The following is a 24,230-nucleotide window of genomic DNA, read 5'->3' as shown; positions in this document are numbered from 1 at the left end:
TCGGCTCACCGCAACCTCCGCCTCCCGGGTTCAGGCAATTCTCCTGCCCCAGCCTCCTGAGTCGCTGGGATTACAGGCACATGCCACCATGCCCAGCTAATTTTTTGTATTTTTAGTAGAGGCGGGGTTTCACCATGTTGACCAGGATGGTCTCGATCTCTTGACCTCGTGATCCACCCGCCTCGGCCTCTCACAGTGCTGGGATTACAGGCTTGAGCCACTGCGCCCGGGCTATTTCCCTGCTTTTCTCTCTGACCACTCCAGGCCTCATCAATCTCATTGAACTGTTAAAGCATGTATTTTCTGTCTCACCATGACCCTGAAATACGGCAGGATCTGATTACTTCTTTCTTGTGTGTTCTTTAGGAAAGGAAATATCTTTATCTCTCAGTCTCCTAGAGTACCTATCTGTGCCATCAGTGCCGAGTTTTGGAAATGCCATCTTAAAGCATGGTCCTGACACTGTGCATCAGTTCATGTCACTCGTTGCCCATGTCCTACAGTCCAGGTGCCCTGTGTGGCCCCCAGAGCTCAGCACAACCTGCCTCCACCCTGCTCTCTGATCTCATCCCTTTCCTGCCTCTTCTCTCCTGGACCAAACTGTAGTCAGGCTCCCGTGAACTCTCTTCTCTATGAGGCCTTACTTTGTGGGATTCCGCATTCATCTCTGCATTGTCCAATTTTTGCAAGACTCCCGCTAAGTCAGTTTAGCCAGAATCTCCCATTCTCCATGTCTGGTCACCCTCCACATCTCATCTAATCAGGGCCTCCTCTGCCACCTTCCTCCCATGATGATATCTGATCGCCCTGGCCTGCCTTCAGCAAGAATCCTTTCAGGTCAGTTTAGCCGGAATCCACCTCTGCCCCCACCCTTTGTAAAGGAGAACCATGAAATGATAAGCATTTCTACATCTTCTTCTGGCTTTATTCATTTTGTTGTTGTTTTTCTTTTTAACAAAAACTTTTCTCTTTGTAATTTCCTTTCCCATACCCTCTCCCTGCTCCCTTGGCTGTAAATTTCCACTTGTATTTATTGTATTTTGAGTTGATCCCAATCTCTCCCATACTGCAAATGCTCATTACGGTAATGCCTATAGCTATCTCCATCGTCTGGAATAAAGCCAGTCTCACTATTCTGTAATGATAACCATGAAACTCTTCCTCTACCTCTTTCTCACCTCCCACTTCAGTGGCTTCAACCTCTCAAGTGATTCTCATGCCTCAGCCACCCGAGCAGCTGGGATTACAGGAGGACACCACCATGCCCAGCTAATTTTTGTATTTTTAGTAGAAACGGGGTTTCACTATGTTGGCCAGGCTGCTCTTGAACTCCTGACCTCAAATGATCCACCTGCCTTGGCCTATGAAAGTGCTGGATTACAAGCATGAGCCACTGCACCCAGCCTATAGTTTTCTTAAACTTTAGTTCTTTCACGCTAAATTCCCTAGTCTTATCCCTTGAGTCTCCCAGCACACCCAGCTCATGCTGTTGCAGGAGCTTGCACACACCATCCCTCTGTCTAGAGCCCTCTTTTCTTGGCTCTGCCTGTGTGGATCTTTGTCCACCATCCAACTGTATCTGAAATGTCATCTCCCCTGGAGTGGTCTTCCCTGACCACCGATGTCAGGCAAAAATTAAAAAGCACCTCTCCAGCCCCGTTCCTCACCACCCCTGGCACCTGGTATGGCAGTGAGAATGTTGCCCACACGTGTGCACTAGGCTAACCTCCTTTTCCTGTAGTGCTTGGCTGCTGTACGTCTCTCTCCTTCCCCTGCATTGGGCAGGTGGGTGGGCATGGCATGGATCTCTTGCCTCATCGTTGACTGTGATGGACTCTAGGTTGCCCTACTTGACCTTCCATGCTCTTGTTCTTGCCTCAGTGGCTGGACAGAGTCCCTGAGGCCCATGGGGATGATGGAAGCCATTGGGTAAAAGGGAGGTGAATCAGAATGAGTGTTTGGAAAAAGTCTTCATTTGATCCACATTGGATTGTGATGTGAGCAAGAAACAAACCTATATTATATTCCACTAACATTTGTAGTTTATTCATTATAGATGGTAGTCCTCCCTGATTCATACTTTTTAAAAAAAAATTTCTCCATAGCATTTAGGAACAAAGCCAACCAGTAAATAATCTCATTACAGACTGTGGTACCTGCCTTCCCCCAGGCAATGGCAAGACTTCAGGCTCCTGATGGCTTTTGCAACCCACGTGTAGCAGAGATGGGCATATGGTGAATGCACAATAAATAAATAGTCAATTGTCAAATATAGCATGCGATACAGCAGGAACATGTCAGAGCCGGGAAGCCATGGCAGAACCTTCCTTCACCCGCGCTGAGGGAATAGAGCTTTACACTTCCTCTCGTGGACCCGGATCTCCACCAAAGTGGCTCACCCAAACCCTTCCAGGCCTTTGCCTCTTCCCGGACCCTAAAGATAGATTGGCTTCCTAGGGCCATTTTCGAAAAAGAGAAGGAGTTTCTCAGTAGATTTCACATCTGCATCCCGGGAGAGTTATGGTTGTGTTGTGTGGATGTGTGGAGGGTCATTCATCACCTACAGACACCAGACAGCTCCAGAGAACAACTGACTTCTGTGTTTCCCTCAAGGAAACATCTTTTTGCAAAAAAACAATGTCCCTTTGAAAGTTATTTTTAAGAGGGAAGTGAAGATGGATATGTGCAGTGTAAAGCCCAGGGGGTCTCCTGATAGGCAGAAGGCAATGACTCTAGCCCTTCAACAGCTCTTCTCGCATCTACAGAGGCCCAGCCAAGGATGACAGGGGTGTTTGGCCAATACCCATCCAACTGGGGTCTCCTCACCATTTGCATCAGCCTCACCTTGGGAGCTGAAAAAGGTAAGTAAGGCAAACCCTGAGCCCCAGAGCAAACCAGTTCAATCAGTCTGCTTTTCTCCTCAAGCTCCTGTGGTGACATTTATCACCCCGAAGTTTTAGAACCGCTAACCTAGAAGCTCCAATTCCCTTCCAAAGGAAGGTAGGCCATTAAGTAAATAGAGACTCTCGGATTATTTTCATTTGGAAACACTTCTGTGAGCTTAAGTTTCTGGAGGTACAGGACCGGTGCCTTCATCTGTGCCCCCATTTAGTGGCTTTTCAGGGACGGGGTAGCCAGTGGACCTTCAAATGCTGTTGCCATGGGATATTCACATTCAGAGGAAATCCTGGACTGGAAGAATTCCCAGTGGGTCCTATGGCAAGAATATGCTTATCTTGTATGAGGAGAGAGATAAAATCAGGAAGCCTGCAGAGGGTTAGCACTTTCCATTTCTCTAGAAAGGAAAGTCACTTAGCAGGTTTCTCAGACGTTCTAATGCCAGACAGTTCCCCCAGGCAAAACCAGCCTCTGGTTTCATTTCAGTTACAAGAGAAGACTTGGGAGAGTGAAGAAGGGAAGGAGAGGCGTGGCAATGATCAGGGTTGGCTCCAAACTGGAGGTTGCCAGCTAGATTTAATAATACGTGTTGAACAAGATCAGAAAACCAAAGACCACATGGTCTCACTCCTAAGTGGGAGATGAACAATGAGAACACATGGACACAGGGAGGGGAACATCACACACCCAGGCCTGTCGGGGGGTGGGGGGCTAGGGGAGGGAGAGCACTAGGAGAAATACCTAATGTAGATGATGGGGTGATGGATGCAGCAAACCATCACGGCACGTGTATACCATATAACGAATCTGCATGTTCTGCACACGTACCCCAGAACTTAAAGCATAATAAAAAAAATAATATGTGTTGAAAATTGAGAGGTCTGTGAGTCCTGGTTACCTGTCATTAACCACTCTGTGGCAGAGACAGTTGTGTGTCTCCCCATGTCTATTTTCTCTGTATTTGCAGGTACTAGAACCCCTTGCTGTTTAGCTGGGCATGTGGTCACCTGGAGCTATACATCTTCCTTGCAGCTACACATGGCCATGAGTCCAAGTTTTGGTCAATGGAATCTAGGTGGAAAATCAAGTCACAATTTTTAGGATACTTCCTGAAGTTGTTATGAACTTTTGTGTGTGTGTATGTGTGACAGCGTCTTGCTCTGTTGTCCAGGCTGGAGTGCAGTGATGCAGTGGCGCGATCTCAGCTCACTGCAACCACCGCTTCTCGGGTTCAAGCAATTCTCCTGCCTCAGTCTCCCTAATAGCTGGGATTACAGGTACCCACCACCACGCCCGGCTAAGATTTGTATTTTTAGTAGAGATGGGGTTTCACCATGTTGGCTAGGCTGGTCTTGAACCCCTGACCTCAGATGATCTACCTGCCTCAGCTTCCCAAAGTGCTGGGATTACAGACTTGAGCCACTGTGCCGGGCCTGCACATTTATTTCTCCTTCTTCTCTTCTTTCTCCATCCTGTTGCCTGGAGTACAGATATCACTATTTTAGGCTGTAAGATTGAGGCCAAAACAAGGGAGGGAGCAAGAAGGCAGGAAGAACAGGGTCTCTGAGGGCTTCCAGGATCAGAGCTGCCAAAGAGTGTCGGACTGCTTACTTTGGGACTTGACTTATATAAGAGAAAAAAAAATAAGCATCTATCGTGTTTAAGCCCCTGATTTTTTTTAAGTGCCTTGCAGTCTTTGATGTTTTATCTCCTTATGGAGGTCAGTGTTTGGCAGTAACAGAGCAGAGCTGCTGATCAAAGGCACGAGGAAGGCAACATGTATTTCATGGGAGCTGGTTGAGAAGTTTCAGGTTTAAATCCTGGCCCTGTCACTCTTGAGCGATGTGATCTCAGGTAAACCCAATTACTTATAAGCCTCAGTTAACCAGGGTTAACCTGTAGAATGGGAATAATAGTACCTACCCTCAAATGGCTGTTGAGAAGCTTTGGTCAATGGAATTTAGGTGGGAAATCAACATATAATTCCCATAGGATAACTTCTTGGCTTAGCGCCCAGTAACAAGATGCTGTGTTCTGTGTTTGTCTTTTCAAGTTTAACTTCACAATCAAATCCTTCTCACTCAACCTGGGTCGTTAGCACTGCTTTCAGGTCTATATCAAGAACTTGTTCATTTTTAGTGCTGATTTTTAAACAACGTGTGGATTTTTCAGCATACAACTCTGTTGACATCCACCTGCTGATTCTTCTTCACACTGGTTCTTCAAGCTGGGATCCCCTTCAGCTGTGAGGCACAGGGATTCAGTGGTCACCTTAAAATAAGGGTGTCCCCTTATGATAAGATTTAAAAAAATACAGAGGCCAAAACTGTTTGGCACATAACACCAACAAGTGCATTGTTATGGATTTGAGTTCTACTTCTCCGATTTCTTTCCAAATATTCTAACGTCTCTTGGACTTGTTTTACCTTATCTGTTTATTTGTTTGTTTGTTTGTTTGTTTGTGATGGAGTTTCAACCTTTCACCCAGGCTGGAGTGCAGTGGCATGATCTCGGTTCACTGCAATCTCTGCCTCTAGAGTTCAAGCAATTCTCCTGCCTCAGCCTACTGAATAGCTGTTATGACATGCGTGCACCACCATGCCTGGCTAATTTTTGTACTTTTAGTAAAGATGGAGTTTTACCATGTTGGCCAGGCTGGTCTTGAACAACTGACCTCGAGTGGTCTACCTGCCTCACCCTCCCAAAGTGCTGGAATTATAAGCATGAGCCACTGCGCCTGGCTGGTTTACCTTGTCTTTACAGTGAGAATAATGAGATCAGTCCTGTGAAACTAAATTGGATACATTTATAAAGTGCCAGGCACAAGCTGGGGACTCCGTGTATATAGGTGTCTTTCCTTTTTCCTCATCCTCAGGTCCTAAGCCTCGTTGGTGGTGTGAGAGAACCAGGGTTCAAACTCTGGGGTCCGGATTGACAACCCCACACACTTTCTTTTCTCTATGCTGTGCGGCCTTCCTCAGTTTCTCTTAGGAGCCATATGATATTTGGGGATAGAGGGCATCAAGCTGATTTTACTCAGTATAATGAGAAATGGGGTAGTCTACACCTTTTCCCCTGGAAGTTTCCAAACTTCAGAACATCTTCAGTTTGGCATCAATCTATGTCTGCAGGGAAAGGGAGAAATCAGCTTTCTTGTATTCCTTTTCACCATTCCTGAGTAAAGGATTATGATAGTCAATGAGTTTTGACTATATGGCTTGTAATTAGGAAGAAGAAAAGAAGGAAGAGGGAAATGAAAGAGATAGGTATAGGAAAAAAATATGCATTTACATGCCACATAACCCTGTTTTGGTCAACGATGAATCACAGAGATGACTGTGATCTCATAAGATTATAGTGGAGCAGAAAAATTCCTATTACTGTTACAGGAGTTATTAAGAAATTGTTTTAGGCAAGTAGAGAGGAAAAAGGGTCCTTGGAAAGTTTTTGTTTTTTTAAGAGCAGCTCCAGAAATGTTTCTCATCTAGCAGGAAAGCCCCAGCTCTCAGAGCCTCTGGCAAGCTTTGATATGCAAAGGCAAGCCATTAGAAACCGGGTCCACACAAACACGGTGATTCCCGCCCCCTTCTTGCCCTTGCCCCACTTGTGCCTGGCAACATGGCCACCCCCACATCTGCACCCTCTCTTTGTGCAGAACATCATGGCACCTTGCTTTGCATATTAAAAGCTAAGGTGGGAGGGCCAGTTTTTTCACAGGCTACATGAATGACATGCCTGGTCAAACCAATCCCCTACGCCCTATGCAAATCAGGCTCCACCTCCTCCAGCCTCCACTTATAAGCAACCACTTTTCTGCGGTACATCGGGATTTCTCTTTATTCAAATCCCCCATTCCTCTTTCCCTGCACCAGGGAGCTGTTTTCTTCTTCCTTCCTTCTTTCTTGCCTATTAAACTCTGCACTCCTTAAAACTACTCTACATGTGTCTGTGTCGTTTTAACCAGTTGGGTACAAGACTAAGGACTCTGCTGTTCCTCCACTCATCGGATCCGTATCATTACTCATGATGTTGTAGCCATTATAACATCATAGCACAATGCAGGACTCACGTGCTTGTGGTGACCTTGGTGTAAATAACCCCACAGCTGCCAGTCATATGAAAGTCTAGCACATACAATTATGTTTAGTATGTAATACTTCGTAATGATAAAATAACTGTAACACTGGTTTATGTGTTTACTAGATAATACTTTTTACTTTTCATTCATTTATTTTTTTAGATGGAGTTTTCCCCTTGTTGCCCAGGCTGGAGTGCAATGGTGTGATATCGGTTCACTGCAACCTCTCCCTCCCGGGTTCAAGTGATTCTCCTGCCTCAGCCTCCTGAATAGCTGGAATTACAGGTGCACACCACCATGCCCAGCTAATTTTGTATTTTTAGTAGAGATGGGGTTTCTCCATGTTGGTCAGGTTGGTCTCTAACTCCCGACCTCAGGCAATCCACCCGCCTTGGTCTCCCAAAGTGCTGGGATTACACGTGCCAGCCACCATGCCCGGCCACTTTTTATTGTTATTTTAAAGCATCCTTCTACCTACTAGAAAAAGTTAACTGCAAAACAGCCTCAGACAGGTCCCTCTGGATAGGTTCTAGAAGAAGGCATTCTTATTCTAGGAGATGACAGCTCTGTGCCTGCCACTGCTCCTGAAGACCTTCCAGTGGACAAGATATGGAGGCAGAAGGCAGTGATATTGATGATCCTGACGCTGTGTAGGCCTAGGCTCATGTGTGTGTTTGTGTCTCAGTTTTTGGCTAAAACATTTAAAAAATAAATAAAAATAGAAAAAAAACCTTCTGGAATAAGTATATGAAGAAGGAAAATATTTTTGTAAAATGCTACAATGCATTTTTGTTTAAGGTAAGTTATCAGGAAAGAGCCAAAAAGTCACAAAACTTTAAACAGTTGTAATTGTAAAGGTTATGGTAACCTAAGGTTAATTTATTATCGAAGAAAAAATATAGTTTTATCAATTTAAGGTAGCCTAAGTGTAGAGATGATAATGGCCCCATTGGGTTACAGTGCCCTAGGCCTTCCCATTCACTCACCACTCATTCACTGACTCATCCAGGGAAATTTCCAGACCCGCAAGCTCCATTTATAGTAAGTGTCCTACACAGGAGTACCATTTTTATCTTTTATGTTGTATTTCTACTATACCTTTTCTATGTTTAGATACACACATTTTTAGCATTGTGTTGTAACTGCCTACAATATTCAGCATAGTAACATCCTTTTCAGGATGTTTTGTTTGTAATCTAGGTGCAACAGGCCATAGTATATGGCCTAGGTATGTGGTAGGCGACCCAATCTAGGTGTGTGTAAGCACACTCCATGATGTCCACACGATGTTGAAATCCCCTAACGATGTACTTTTCAGAACACATCTCCATTAGTATGTGACACACACGTATATGTGTGTGTATACATACACACATACACACACATATAAAGAGAGAGGAGAGAGACGGACTCAGTGATCTAGCTCTCTGGGCATTTCAGTTTATTCACTGAACAGCAGTTCTTTGATCTGAAGATTATGAGGCAATAATTCTAAGCCACAAATAGTCCAAACTCACAGAAATAGCTACACAGGAAACGTTGAATGGGAATTTGAAAAACAGGCACAATGTTCTCACCAGGTGGCCCTTGGAAATTGACTTCTGTTCTCTAGTTCTTAATTTCCTCATCTGCAAAATACAGTAATACATTCTCAGACTACCTGAGTCACCAGGACCTTTAATTTTTGTTTTCTTTCTTTCTTTTTTTAAAAAAAATCTGTGCCCAAAGCTGGTTATATGGACCTACCACACATTGGTTGAATGGATGGATGGATGAATGAGTGAATGGTGATAGAGAAGGCAGCTGCTTCCCATCCCATTCCTTGAGTGCTCCTTAAAAATTCAAACAAAATGTAGAGACATTTGTTATCTAGAGAATTGAGAACAGCTTCTTGATGGGAACAGTCTGGATAATTTTCTTCCTTCTCTCTCTTTAACCCTCGGCCAGCAACTATAAAGAAGAATGGCCCAGAACTACTTGTATTGAAACTATCTTGTTAAAAGTAAGGATTCCTGGCCTTGTATGCCAGCCAAAAAGCTTAAACCCTGAAATAGGCTTGAGAATATTCATTTTTAACAGTTGTGATTTTTAACTGTTGTAATTGAATTTTGAAGATAGTGTTAATCCTTGTGTTTACCAGTCTTGGGATGATTTGAAATCCTGGCTTGTCCCAGCAATTCAACTGTCATTTTCTTATTTGTTTCTGTTCACTAATATTGCCAACACCTTGGGGAGAGAACCAGGAGGATGCCAGCCTCTGCTAAATACATACAGGCATTGCAGCATCTAGAAACAGCCAGCAGGGGGCATTGGATGCTCACATATTCTATACCTGCCTGTCTCCCTCTTGTCCTAAAATCCGAATTAATTTTTCTTTTACAAGAAGGAAAAATCAACCTTGAAGACTGCTTTCCTGAGAAAAACTAAAAAGTAGCATTTTCCTGGACAAAATGAAATTTCTTGTCTTTTAAATCAAATCAGCTAATATCTATCTTCATCAATGTTTTCATTATATGTGGAGGCTTAAGACAGAAAGACCCACTTTCTAAATAGGGCCATCTTTTCCAACTTCATTCTTTATTTAGTGGAAGGAGAAAAACTCATGAGTTTATTTCATGGAAAACATTGCACTATTCTCTGTGTCTCAGCCTCTGAGAAGGCATTGACCTTGACAAATTGTCCCAGTTTAAGTGTGTGTGTCTTCTCCAGGCTTGGAATAGTTTTCTAAAGAATATTTTTTGATAGATTGTTTTTAGCATACAAAAACATATGCTTCTGTAGAAAATTATAAGACACAGATATGCAAAAAAGAAGGGAATAAACATTACTAAAATGTTACCTTAGCAAACAAATAATACAAATATACAAATATTTGGTTATAGTCAAGTCACTGATACACACACATAACCCCACACACCGCACATCATAGATACATAGTTTATACATATTCTATCACTCTGTGTATGCTATTTTTACCTTTTTCACAAAATAACATGCTATCCATCTATCCATGCCAATGAATATGCTTCATCATCATCATTTTAACAGCTCCATAGGATTTTCTCACATGAATGCCCTCTCCTGTTTTCAAATAATCCCATCGTAAAAAATTGGAAACAACCTGAAGTATCTGGGAATGTTATAAATACCGCCGTCAGGCACCGTCTTTTTTGTAAATCCTCATGCATATCTTAATTATATCAGGTCTGCTATGCTCAAGTAGACGTTTGCAGTGGTTCATAAGTATGCCTGCACTGATTCATAAGTATGCATAGGTCTGCTGGGCTGTCATTTCTAACAGACTGGGAATGTCATGCTTGGTAAGGTGTACGTTTGAGGGTGTATGAGCTGGCCTGGGCGACTTTGCCTCAATGGACTTTTGAGGGGTTTCAATTTGTTCACTTTTTCCTGCTGGTGTCTTTGGATTGTTGTTAAGGAAAAGGAATGTCCATCTGTCCGTTTCTCTCTGCCTTAGCCAAGGTGAGGAGCAAGATGGAAAAAAGAGGGTACAGGCAGGTGGAGCTAGCTGCTCTGTTTTACCTGTGTGCTTTATGATTGACCAGTCACCAAGCACATCAGACAAGCCACTTCATTCCCAGGTACAACCCCCTTAGAATATTCTCAATCCTCCAGGATGCCAGTGCAGGGTGGGAGGGGATGCGAGGTGCAGGTAGGTGGAGAGGTGCATTTCATACTAACGACCCCAACACAATTTGGAAACATCTACCTTGAGAGAACATAGCCTTGGTTAAGCCTGACTGGGAATCTGAATGAAAACTTTTTCTGTAAGGGGGATTAAGGCTGGGGCCCATTCCCTGTGTGAACTCATATTTCCCAGTTTCACTTCTGCTTTTGCCCAGTTCTCCTGGCTGCTGGGTGGGACCTGCTGAGTTATATGTGCCAATGTGTTCTATGGTGAAGCTTCCAAATTCCTTTGCTGGTTGTGTAACTCTTCACAACTCCATCGCTTCTTTGCATGCTTCCTCTGGACAATGTCTGCGTTTTTCTGCCTCATTCCAGTCATTCTGTGTAGACCTCAGCTTTCTAGGGAAGTTCTGTGGGACTTTCCCTGAAATAATAACCCTCCCGGGTGAATAGTACATACTTTTACTCCAACTTTAATGGGCTCCTGTTAAGTGTCTAGTACCAGCAAATAGGCTGTGAAGAGAGATACAGGGGAAGCATCAAAGCTGGCTTTTGAACCATTCATTCTTTCCACCCATATTCTGGGGGTAAGTTAGTGAGTCGCCACAGGACTGGCACTGAGGTAGACTTATACCCATTGCACAGATAAAGGAACTCAGGCTCAGAAGGATCTGTGCTTCATCCAAAGCTGCAAAGCTAAGAAGAGAGCCAGGATCCCCATCCGGCCAGCCAGCTTCCAAAGCTTGTGAGAGTCACGGATCAGGCTGCACCCTGGGGCAACTGGAAGGAATGGCATTAGTAGCTAATGGCATTTCAAATAGGCCATAGTTTTATTGCAATGAAAACAAAAAAGAATGGAAATAACAGCCCAACAGATCCTTGCGGTCATTCCCACCACTTAGGTGGCAGAGAGCCCCAACTCACCTGTGTCACTAGTGAGGTGAGGCCACGACCTACGGCAGAAAAGAAACAAGTTAAGCGTCCACTGCTCCGCCTCTACCGACCACCCCCCGCATAGGAACAGGCAGTCATCAAGGGTCATTGCACAAGTCAGCCTCTGAAGTTACTTTATGTATGTACTATTATAGACCTGAAGTCACATATTATTCTATTATATGTAGAAATATTGTACATATTTCTATTTTCTAGAAAATAGCATATAGAAGAAAATAAAAATGGACACCACAGATTATATTTTGGTTATCCCCATGTACATAGCTGTATACGTACGTACCTGAAGATGTATGCATACATTTAAACACATAAACGTATTGTTAAATCAAGTTTAACCTAAAACCGCCTCCTTACATATTTTAAGTTCTGCCTAAAGGTTTCCCTGTACATCATGAACTATAAAAAGTGGAGGTGTAAACAGATAGTAGCCTTCACTTGTGCCCATCACAGAGTTTTGGCCAATCAAATGTAGCCAGTGGTTCAAACTGTGTTCAAATCAGGCAAACGCTGAGCAGTAACCTACCTGGCTGTTTCTGTACCACCTCACTTCCGTTTTCTATACATTGGTTTCCTTTTTCTGTCCATAAATCTTCTTCCACCATGTGGCTGCACTGGAGTCTCTGAGCCTCCTCTGGCTGGGAAGGCCGCCGGATTCTCAAATCATTCGTTGCTCAGTTAAGCTCCTTTAAATTTCATTCTGCTGAAGTTTTTCTTTTATCAGCATAAATATAATATAAAAGAGCCCAGCATGGTGGCACACACCTCCAGTCCTCCTGTACTCAGGAGGCTGGAGTGGGAGAATCACTTGAGCCCAGGAGTTCAAGTACAACCGGGGCAGCCTAGCAAGATCTCTTGAAAAAATAATATAAAATTGTGTAGAATTTTGATGTTATGAATACATTCTATATCTTCAAATGTTATTCAAAAACAAGGTACTGATTATCTACCTCAGTGGTCCCCAACCATTTTGGCATCAGGGACCCGATTCCTGGAAGAGAGATTTTCCACGGATGGGGGTGGAGGATGGTTTCAGGATGAAGGGAAGAAATTGTTCTACCTCGGATCAGCATGCGTTAGTAGGATTCTCATAAGGAGCGTGAAACTTGATCCCTTCCACGTGCAGTTCACAGTAGGGTTTGCGATCCTCTGAGAATCTAATGCCGCGGCTGCTCTGACAGGAGGCGGAGATCAGGTGATAATGTTCGCTAGTCCACTGTCCACCTCCTGCTGTGCAGCCCAGTTCCTAACACACCACAGACCGGTACTGGTTTGGGGCCCGGGATTGGACACCCCTGATCTACCTGATATTTCAAAGAGGCATTTAGGTTCTTGCTAGTCCTAAAAATCATGTTGCCGTGTGTATTATTCCTGCATCTTTGAATCTTCAAGCCTCATCTCTGAATCTTTCTATAGAGAGATGTTATCAGTCACAATTAAGGAGTCAAATAATGTGAACATTCTAGGCCCCTTGTTGCATATTGCTCAGTAGCTTTCTGGATGAGCTGCGCCAATTTATATTAATTTATAGTCTTACCCATGGAGTGTGATCATCTCACTGTACCTCACCACCTTTAAATCTATACTTAAGAACCACTTTGCCTACATGGCACTTGATTCCTCATTTTACCCATTTCACTTCCTTGATGACTAGTGAGATACTGAATTTTGTTTTTGCTGAAAGGTTTTGGGTCATTTATGTGTCTTCTTTGGTAAGTTATCTGTAATGTCTTTGCCCATTTTCTTTTCTTTTTTTTGAGGCAGAGTCTCGCTCTGTTGCTGGAGTGCAATGGTGAGATCTTGGCTCACTGCAACCTCCACCTCCCAGGTTCAAGCCATTCTCCTGCATCAGCCTCACAAGTAAGTGGGACTACAGGCATGCACCACCACACTGGGCTAATTTTTCGTATTTTCAGTAGAGATGGGGTTTCACCATGTTGGCCAGGGTGGTCTCGAACTCCTGACCTCAGGTGATCTGTTTGCCTTGGTCTCCCAAAGTGCTGGGTTTACAGGCATGAGCCACCACGCCTGGTCTCACTTTCCAACAAGGTCTTTGCACAGCCACAATCCAACCCTTGGATGGGGTCCTTTTGGAAACACCTTTTCCCTAAGTTTTGGGCAATGCTTTGAAAAGCCCCAAGGTAGTGGAAGCCTCCTGAGGACGCTGCTTCCGTGAGCTGACTTGTTTGTGCCTTTAATAATCACAGGCCTTTGCATTAAACCTTTCCTCCAAGGCAATCAAAGTGCGTCATAGGAGCAATTAATTCAACATCACAACACACACTAAGTGTAAATATTTATGAGGTCTATTCGGTGTCTGGGACATTGGGCACAGAATAGGTGAGCAGTAAGATATCTGTAACCAGGAGACCACGGTCTATAAGGTGAGTCTGACTTCAGCCTACATTGCTGGCTTCTGCTCACCATTTTTTTTTTTTTTTTTTTTTTTTTTGAGACACAGTTTCGCTCTTGTTGCCTAGGTTGGAGTGCAATGGCGTGATCTCGGCTCACTGCAACCTCTGCCTCTCGGGTTCAAGTGATTCTCCTGCCTCAGCTTCCTTAGTAGCTGGGATTATAGGCCTGCACCACCACACCCGGCTAATTTTAGTAAAGGCGAGGTTTCTCCATGTTGGTCAGGGTGGTCTTGAACTCCTGACCTCAGGCGATCCACCTGCCTCGGCCTCCCAAAGTTCTGGGATTACAGATGGGAGCCACTGAGCCCAGCCTGCTCATCATTTTTAAACCCCCAAATGACCTGTGGGCTCACTGTTATTGCCTCAAATTTACAGAATAGGAAACAGGGTGGTCAGAGGGCTCTACAACTTGTCCACTGCACAGAACCTCTAAGAGTGAGGGATTTGACACCAGCCTATCTGCCTCTCCAGCCCTACTGTTTCCCCCACCCCAGGTCTACAGGAAATGGCAAATCCTGCTTAGGAGGCACCGCGCAGCTGTGACCTCGGAGCCCCTGTAATTAACAGTTGGCGCCCTTTCAAGCTTCTGCAGAAATTAACAGTAAATCAGCCAGTGAGGAGCAAATCATTTATCGAGGGCCTGAGAGCTTTCTCTTGACACTTAAAACATATGGCCTCTTCTCTGACATCTTGGTCTTTGACTAAGGCCTCAAAAGTTTCCCAGGACTTGCAACTCATGACATGGAAATGGAAATGATACGTTTTTGTGATTGTGTACAGTTAGCTTAATATAAGCGTGGCAAGCCATCCCATTGACGGAAGGCAGATCATCCAGCGCAGGCAGCATGCAAATCTGAGCTCAGGAATTTTGAATGGAAGGCAAACTGTTCCTGAGATTCCAGAAAGAGCTTTGGCTTTTAAATTAGAGTTCTGACCATCTTCTGACCATCTTCGAACCCTGGCCTTATCTGGATTTTAGCATCAAAGGCAAGCTAGTGCTAAAAAGCATGTGGGGGACAATGCTATCCAATGCATTAGGTTTTTAAATGGGAGAACTGGGGCCTAGAGTGGCCAGTGGGTTGTTCACAGTCTCAGACACTTGGAGGCAGAACTCAGTCTTTTGACATCTAAAAAGAGTGGCACCAAACAGAAAGGAAAATAACCCGTTTAAGCTCTGAGGTAGGTTCAACTCTGGCTGGCAGGCATTTTTTTTTTTAATGGTCTGTTCAACCCATTTACATTCATTTTCACAGTTTTTATTTTACTTTGAAATTAAATGTTCCTGTTTACTTATTTTTTTTTTTAACATACAAAAAGCTGTACATAGTTAATATATACAACTTGATGAGGCTGGATATAAGTATATACTTGTGAATGGACAAATATTACATGATACTACATTTATGATACATGTAAAATAGTCAAACTCATAGAGGCAAAGTGGAAGGGTGGTTTCCAAGGGCTGGGTGGAGGAGAAAATGAGAAATGAGGAGATATTAGTCAAAGGGTACAAAGCTTTGGTTAGACACGATACATAGGTCCTCAAGATCTTCTGGCTAGCACAGTGCCTACACTTAGTGGTACTGTATCATAGAATTGAAGTTTGGCTAAGAGGGTAAATCTTATGTTAATCGTTCTTGATGTACACACAATAATAAGTAAGGAGGTTGGGAGGAAACTTTTGGCGGTGATGGGGACGTTTAAGGCATAGACTCAGGCTTTAGGCATTTTAAGCTCCGCTTTGTAGATTGCAACTAAAACTTAGACGAATTCAGCATCTTGCCTGAAGTGGCGCAAGCAATCAGCAGAGCTGGGTGGGATTTGTCCGACTCCCTCCAAATCCCTTCTTCTTTACAGGCCTATAGCAGCAACTTAGCTGCGGAGTTCTCTTGTCTGAGAGCTTCCTCCGGATTGTGCAAGTGTCTTATCTAATCCACTCTGCCTCTCAGTGGGGCTCCAGAGTGATGGTGCTCATTCATATGTCACATCCTCCGGGAGTAGGCCCCCTGGGGCTCTCCGTGCGTCAATGCAAGCCAAGTGAATTAGCAGAGGAAGCATCAGCAAAACAGGGAATGGTGCTGTTATTCCAGCTGAGTCTGCCGCAGTGAGCCAGAGAGCTGCAGAAACAAAGCAGGAAGGAAAAAGTGGAGGGCTGGGACCAGCCGCCTAGGGTCTGGGAGGGAGGGGATCAGGGAGGTGTCCCGAACACCATAGTTTTGTCTAGATGGATTGTGGACATTGTCTTGACACAAGCAAGGGATGAGCTATCTGAAAGGACTCCTGTGTTAACATACTGCAACTTGACAGCCCGGGGTGATTAATGAAGGGAACTGCTAGCAAACTTCATGGAGATTTGATGCACTCTGTCTGCACTCAAGCAAGGCCCATGTGTTAGAAAGCTGCCGCTTGCCAGGGAATTACAAGGATGCACCCGGCTTCCTTTTGTCAACAGCATCGATAACACGGCCATGTGCGAACGGGCCACAGCTGGATGGTGTTATAACTTGGCAGCCGCCCTTCTGCCTTCCCTATCCCTGCTCCCCTTCACGTCTGGGCCTGAGGAAAGCAAGTCCTCCTTCTTCTCTATTTCCGGTGTGTGTAAGCAGGTGTCAACACTGCGGCAGGAGAGTTCATGGCGCAGGAAATGAACAAGCCTGGCCTCTGGAGGCCTGTGCTTTTTAATATTTAAAGCTCATTACAAATACCGATTTTAAATTCTGAATTATTTTTAATTTGTGATATTTTAAATAATTAAACACAGTTAATAATTTTTAATTTTTAAAAGCTACTAAAGTAAACTCATCCCCCTCTTCCACTTCTCTCTCCTGCTGCCCAGCAGAACTGGCTCTGATGAAATAAATGGGGCATGCTTGCCTTCTACTTATCCATGGGAACAGAGTTTGGATGGTGTGTTATTCCAGTCCCATAGAGAGGGATTTGGTTCTGTCTCCAGGGTCAAGCTCCTGGCATGGAGACGAATCTTTCTCTGCCCCCTCGTGTGTGGTATGCAGTCCTTTGGTCTCCCCAGGCACCGACTGTTAGTCCAGGATTCAGCAGCAAAACCCTCGGGAAATGATCAGGGTGATTTCACACTGCCAGCCTTCCCTCTCTCTCAAGCTTCTGAAATTAACTGGCTCAGCACCATGTCTCATTTTAAGTTCGTCCCCTGAAATTAAAAGGCTACTCTAGAATAAGATTCCCTAAATTTGGAAAGACAATTTATACTTCTAAGAGTTACTCATTTTAAATATAATCCAGTGCAAAACAAGGAAGGATGGAAAGTTTCTGCATTCATCATCACCTTCTTCCCTCTAGTTGAATGTCCGCACTGCACCTGGAACTGAGCACCTTACAAAAATGATTTCACCCAAACCTCATAGCGATTCTTGGTGGGAAGCACCTTTATCTCAATTTGAGGGCCAGAATAAAATATTACTAGTGCCACAGAAGACATTAAAGACAATAAACTAATCCTTTAACTTTGCAGATGGATTAGCTGAGGTTAGCCGCCCCGGGAGTCACACCGAGCCTGTTTGACGATGCATCTCTCTTTCTTTGTCTCCACCACTCAAAGGTGAGGCATTTACATAGTGGAGCTGTGGGGACTATGGTTTGGAAATGTACAGTGTGCTCAGAGAGTAGGCAATCTGGAGGGATGAACTAGCAAAGCCTGTGTCATCCTGGAAGTAGTGTGGACGTTTGCAAGGCTAAAGGATGCTTTGAACTGTGTCTTATAGAAGTAACATAGGAACACACAGCACTGATTTGGGAGAGAAGGAGTGGGCTTTATAATGTTCCAGGGAATAGGTAGTGATGGCCTGGACGTACTGTGTATCCTGCTTCCCATGTGGCCACCAATGCCCTCTTCTCCTTAGCTGGGCATGTTCCTGGTGCCTAGGTAATGGAACTCACACTGACATAACTAAAACAGAATGCAAGTTGAATTCTCAGACTTCCTAGACTGAACCTCTAGCTCCTAAAACGGAGATCTGGTGCCTAACACAGTGCCTGGAGCATGTGCACACCAATGTGTTGCTATATGAGAGGGAATGAGTGAATGCCACATGCACATGCACAGGGAAGCATAGAAAAGAGGGGCATCCCAAAGTGAGATGGTCCAGAGATACACTGCAGATCATGTCTGGGTCTACCCATGGACCTGTCCTACCCCAGCAAGGCCAACAGAGTGCCTAGCGCATGGTAGGAACCTACTCCACATGTGTGCACAAGTTCCACTTAAATTCCCCTGAATTGGTTGTACATTTTCATTAAAGATTAGATATTAGAGAGCTTCTCCTGATCCAGATGAAATTCTCTCCAAGGTGGAGTCAGGCCAAGGCTTATTTTTAATAAGTGAATACATGGATTCACTCTTTCTTGAAGGCATTCCCAATTGGTTTCAAGAATTCTCCTCTTACCTATTTTATTTTTATAAGAAATATATGGGGCATGCAATTCCCTGAAGGGAACCTGGAGAAAACACTGGAGGTGTTTGGTGCTACTCAGAACTCCCGTCAAACTCATATACCCAAGACCCGCCTGGCCAGGTGAGGCTCCCACCTACTCAGAAGCCTGACCTGCCAGGGCCCATCTGGTCTCCTCCCTCCTCTGAGCACCTGTGGCACTTCTTGCTCGAATCATGCATTTAGTAAATCTAGAAGAAGACATATCATTATTGATTTATTATATAACTCTCATATGGTAAAACCTTACCTGTGTTTTTTCCCTTTCCTCAAATAGATTTTAAGATCTTTGAGGGCAGAAAACACATCTGTGTAAGCTATAGTCCTGTTCCTACCAGCTATTGATGCTCCCAACAAATATTAAACAATGAAAACAAAAAGATTTGACATTCTGGTGGGTTCTGCTGCAGGCAAGCAGAGTAGCAGGACGATTTGCTGGACCTGTCTTAGCTCAGACATCCCTCTAGTGGGCAGAGCAACTCCTGAAATCCTTTCATCCCCTCTCTGAGCCTCCCCCACATCCCCCACTTCCTCTTTTCTCCATCCTTCTCTCCCTATTCAAGTTTCTTTTTCACATCTATTTAAGTATCTGGTAAGTCAGGCACCATAGGAGGCTCTTGGTATACTGCAGATCAACACCATCCTAGGGTATCCACAACATAAGACCCCAGGGTTCTGCCTTGATACTCCTTCTTCCTCCTCTCCCATCAGCCAGTGTTTCTTGAGCATCTACTCTGTTTTTTATTTTTTGTTTGTTTGTTAGTTTTTTTTGAGGCAGTATCTCACTCTGTTGCTCAGGCTGGAGTGCAGTGGCACAATCTCGGCTCACTGCAACCTCCACCTCCTGGGTTCAAGGGATTCTCCTGCTTCAGCCTCCCTAGTAGCTTGGATTACAGGTGCCCGCCACCACACCTGGCTAATTTTTGTATTTTTAGTAGAGACCGGGTTTCACCATGTTGGCCAGGCTGGTCTGGAACTCCTGACCTCAAATGATCCACCCGTCTCGGTCTCCCAAAGTGCTGGGATTACAGACGTGTGCCACAGTGCCTGGCCTGAGCATCTACTCTGTAGGAGCCCTTTGGGGGCAACTCCTGGAAAGCCAGTGGAGCACCATGTTCTATTCCCTGCATCCTCTGTGAAAGAACCTAGAACCTGTAGCAAAGCTCTCTGTTTGTGAGATCTTTCTAGATGGCACTATGCCTTCTGACAAGGAGGTGGCCCACGGTGAGAAGAGTGACCCTTATGGCAGTCTCAGTGCTATAGAGGCTCAGGGCAGGAGGGCCAGACCAGAGCAGTCAGGAGAGCAGGCGGAGGTGGTGGTCAACCAGCTCCTGGTCTTGTCTGGCTGAAGGGGCCCAGTAGAAGGCCTCCTGGTGTACAGAATAGAAGAGGACTCCAGACCCGGAGCAGTGGCTCACACCTGTAATCCCAGCACTTGGGGAGGCTGAAGAGAAGTCATCACCTGAGGTCAGGAGTTTGAGACCAGCCTGGCCAACATGGTGAAACCCTTTTTCTACTAAAAATACAAAACATAGCCTGGCATGGTGGTGGGTGCCTGTAATCCCAGCTACTCAGGAGACTGAGGCACGAGAATTGCTTGAACGCGGGAAGCGGAGGTTGCTGTGAGCTGAGATAGCACCACTGCACTCCAGCCTGGGTGATAGAGTGAAACTCACTCTCAAAAAAAAAAAAAAAAAGAAAAAAAAAGACTCCAGTCTCCAAAGGATGACAACGGGGCCTCAGGGGCCCTGAGAAATTACAGCTGCCTGCCCTTTGTCCCCCTGGATCTAACTATTGCTGCAAGTGCTATGGCAGAGACGAAGAAGTCCACAGCCAATGAGGTGATGGATGGGAAGGGGCTGAATGTGGATAGTGTAGTGACACTGTTCCCAGCAGCGCTGTCACAGGCAGGGGATGGAAAGGAGACTAGAGTTTGGCAAGAAGACATGGATTGGAACCTTGGTGCCGCTGCTCGCTAGAGTGAGGACTTGGCAAGCCCTTCGGCTCCCTGGTTGACCCTGTGTCGCTCCTGTTCCCTGGTCCTGTGTGTATGTCTGCCACGAGCATGGCACAGGCTTACGATCTGTTGTGTATATACTTTATAGTTCCACACCCACTCTTCTGCTTCCCACCAGACACTGAGCATGCAGGTGTCAGGGACTATGTCTCGATCATCTTTGATTTTTCCAGTGCCCAACAAAGAGAACTTAAGGAGGTTAATGGAAGGGGCCAGACATTTTCCTAGTGGGGAAAACAGCTCCTGCACCCACCACTTCTCCCATCTCCCCGCCATCCTCTACCTTCCATCTTCCTTCCTCCACCCCACTCACTGTCACTCAGCAAGTGGGGGCAGAGCAAAATTCCAGCCCAGGGGCCTCTCACTCCAACTTGGAAGTTTGTACTCCTGGTAACCAGGCTTCCATCTGAGGTTCTCTAACTTGAGCAAACATTGGAACCCACAGGGAGGGCTTATTTCAACCCGGGTACACCAGAAGTGGTGCAACAGGCCAGAGTCTGGGAATCTGCACTGCTAAGTTCCCAGATGACGTTGAATCTGCTGGTCCCAGGCCCATGCTCTAGGAACCACAGCTACCAAGCCTCCCTGTGATAGATGTGGCTGAGCTTTCCAGGGGCTGGGTACATGCTCCTTCCTCATGGTGGGGAGACTTGACATGAGTAGATTAGTGACTCATCAGAATCGAAACCTGCATTCATATGGATATGCTGACATATAAGGAAGTTTTGATTACTTGGAACCCAGAAACGCCCTTGACTTGAAGCTAGACTCTGCATTCAAATCCAACTGGTACCAATTTCTACTGAGACTGTGACAAAAACATGTAACCCTCTGTAGGCTATTTTTCCCTATCTGTAAATGGGAATACGAATGCCTACTTCAGAGCATTATGGTGAAGATTAAGTGCCAAAGTTCTGGTGCATATCGAGGGCTCAGTTATTGAGTGGAATTTGGATTTAATTGAGAAGCATCAATTGGTGTTTTTCTTTCACTATATACATGAGGAAACAGTACAAAATAAAAGTGGGTACCGGGGATTTAATGAGATAATTTTCATGAGATGTTATGAAACACATTCATCTCAATATTGCGGACAGTTCATAGATAATGAATGTGGATGTGATCTGCATTTTTCTTGGAGATTCTCCCGGGCCGTATCATCCAAGTGGGGCCCAGCACTCAGCTTGGCGTTTTATTTTGTTTATTACCAGGTGATCAAGGCACTTTTGAGCTTGGGGTTTCTGGGCTGTGGGGGAAGCAGCCCTCTTGAGCTTTCAGGAGCGTTAGTTCCCACACTCAACCTAGCATGAGGGCAGTGGTGGGGAGCACCAGAGTTGTCGATATTAATAATAATTACAGCTTCCATTTGCCGTATCACAACTAGCCACTGAGCCTCGAGGGAAGCTATTCACCCTCTCTGGGCTGCATTCTTCTTTCCTGTAAAAAGGAGACTAATAAGTGTGTAATTTTGGGATCCAGTGCGAGTTGCCTATTAGCTCTTACAACAGCACCTCGCACATAATGAGCACTCAGTGAGTCTTAGTCCACGTTATTTAATGAGAACCTACACTATTCCTAGCACACTTCATGGGTCATCCATTTATTTTGTGAACACAGGAAAGTTCAAGAGATTTAATAGTGAACAAGAGAGTCTACTTTTTCAAATACGATTTCTGAAACACAGGTGGTGTTGGAATGAAAAGAGGCTTGTCTGGGACCACACAGCTAATAAGCAGGTCAGCTGCGATCCGATCCAGTGGACTCATTCTACACAGCAATGCTGCCCACAAATAGCTTCTTCCTTACCTTATCATCAAATGTGGATAATTAAAATTTTTACAGGAGTAAATACATTGGTTAATAGTTAAAGGAAGACGGTAGACAAAAATTTGTAGTTTTCAGACAGTTTTAGTTGATTTATATATCTCAAATAGTAGTTTATATTCATATAATACATTCATTATAAAATATGCAGTGGTATAGAGATTTGTATGTCTATAGATTTTTTTAAATTTTAGGTTTATAAATAGTTTGGAACAGGTTGCAAAAACATCATCTGTTGCTCTTTTTAATATATCTTCAGCGTGCTATGACACATTCTGAAATAATTTGCCTCAGAAAAAAGCACTGTTCTTCTCTGTCTTTTTTTTCCCTCCAAATGTAACTGTAAACATTACTTTGATGTACGTAATTGCTTCAACCCTCTCCATTTGAAGGAAGGCTTCGAAACCTTCCATCTCCCATCTCTTGCTATTGTCAAGAAGTAAGGAAAATGGACTTAAAATGCATTATTCAAATGTATTTAATGTAAACATTAAAGAAATCTGAGAACATCCACAAATTTCCCTCATCTCAGAGTGGTTTTGAAAAACATCTCAAGTATTCCATCATCTTACTGGCATTCATTCAGTCTGCTTGGGGGAACTATTTATTTCGGCACATTTTAGGATTCCAAGATTGCTTCTAGTGTCTGGTACATAGTAGGGGGGATTGAAGGATGTTTGATGGATGGACTTGAATTGGGATTCGAGGATTAATATAGCTTGCGAAGACCCTTGGGTACCTCTAGGAATAGAAGCCACTCCAGGAAGGCTTGGCCAGGGAGTCCTGCCTGCACATCCTCATGTGCAGAACTGTTCTCAGGAAGTGGCCCAGATTTAGTGTGCTGGACAGCGCTGGGCAGCGCAGAGCTGGATTTGACTTTAGGTCTTGTCTCTTGTCAGTAATTCCAAGTTAGCACTTGATTCTGAGGTTTTTGACTAGTCTGCGGGGCCCTGGAGGGAAAGACTGTCTTTTGTCTCTGCATTTTCAGTAGCCTGTGGAAGTTTTGATGCCATAACTGCTCAGTAAACGTTTTTCTCTATCAAAGGACAAAGCAGATAACAGTGTAAGCACTTGGCTCTCTCTTGTCTGCTTGCTGTGAGACTCCAAGGCAAACTTGTGGCCTGATCCATGATCCATGATTCAAATCATTCACTGGCAGAGGAACAAAAGCCTCCCCATCAGTGGCTCTCTCTGGGGTTGTTCAGAGCCTGGGAGGGGTCGGCGGAAAGAGGTCTGACCTGCAAAGCTGTGGAGGTGGGGCTTCTCAGCATAGGTTTGTATCACACACACCAGCTGGCTCCTCCATCCCCGCCAAGCCCCTTCTCCTGCACCTTGGTCTCTATCTGACTCTAAGTCACTGACAGTCATTCCATCACATTGACAATTTCTGTGTGTGTGATGCTCAGCTTATTTGCTACAGAATTAAATTTTTTTTCACTCCTCTATTAATAAACAAGTAAATATTCTGACCTGTTTTTCGGCAGACTTAAGCTCTGGAATTTCAAATCATTGGATACTCCTTTAGTTGTCCTTCTATTGCCCCTGGGATGAAAGAAAATAAATTATAGCTGGGAAAAAGCAAGAAGCTAGGGGAAAAAATTAATTAAGTGCATTCATTCATAGAAACAACCACCCAGTCAGATTTAAGTAATTACGTCTCACATATAATTCTGAATCTCTCTCTGCATTGCCATTGAGGTTAAAGAAAATCTATGTTTAAAGTAATTCAATTACCTAATTTTTAAATGTAAGAGCTTTATTTTACAGAAAACAGTAGTGTGGGGCAGAATAAGTGCCCAGTCAAGGCAAGGATGTGGGCTGCCTCTCCCTCATCAGCAGGGTGACCTTGGTATCTTCCTTAAGCTCTGCCAGTAACTGTCTCCTCTGTAAAATATCATACTTTTGCCACATGGTTGATGAAAGACTGTTAAAGAATTTGA

The 24,230-nt window shown here is 44.5% G+C and overlaps 1 protein-coding gene across 1 annotated transcript in view; it reads right to left on the bottom strand.

The window, feature by feature from the left end:
- The window catches only part of CLNK (cytokine dependent hematopoietic cell linker), a 199,158-nt gene that overhangs the window by 87,995 nt on the left and 86,933 nt on the right, over positions 1-24,230 (bottom strand). The window contains exons 3-4 of the mRNA XM_017513218.2: positions 23,761-23,832; positions 11,546-11,574 (exon numbers count right to left, since the gene is read on the bottom strand). Coding sequence (XP_017368707.1) covers positions 11,546-11,574; positions 23,761-23,832 — 101 coding nt within the window. The remainder of the gene's footprint in view (positions 1-11,545; positions 11,575-23,760; positions 23,833-24,230) is intronic.

Source organism: Cebus imitator, unplaced genomic scaffold (genome assembly GCF_001604975.1).
Source record: "Cebus imitator isolate Cc_AM_T3 unplaced genomic scaffold, Cebus_imitator-1.0 Scaffold488, whole genome shotgun sequence".
Taxonomy (NCBI): Eukaryota; Metazoa; Chordata; class Mammalia; order Primates; family Cebidae; genus Cebus; species Cebus imitator.
This window is presented reverse-complemented; position numbering and strand designations above follow the sequence as displayed.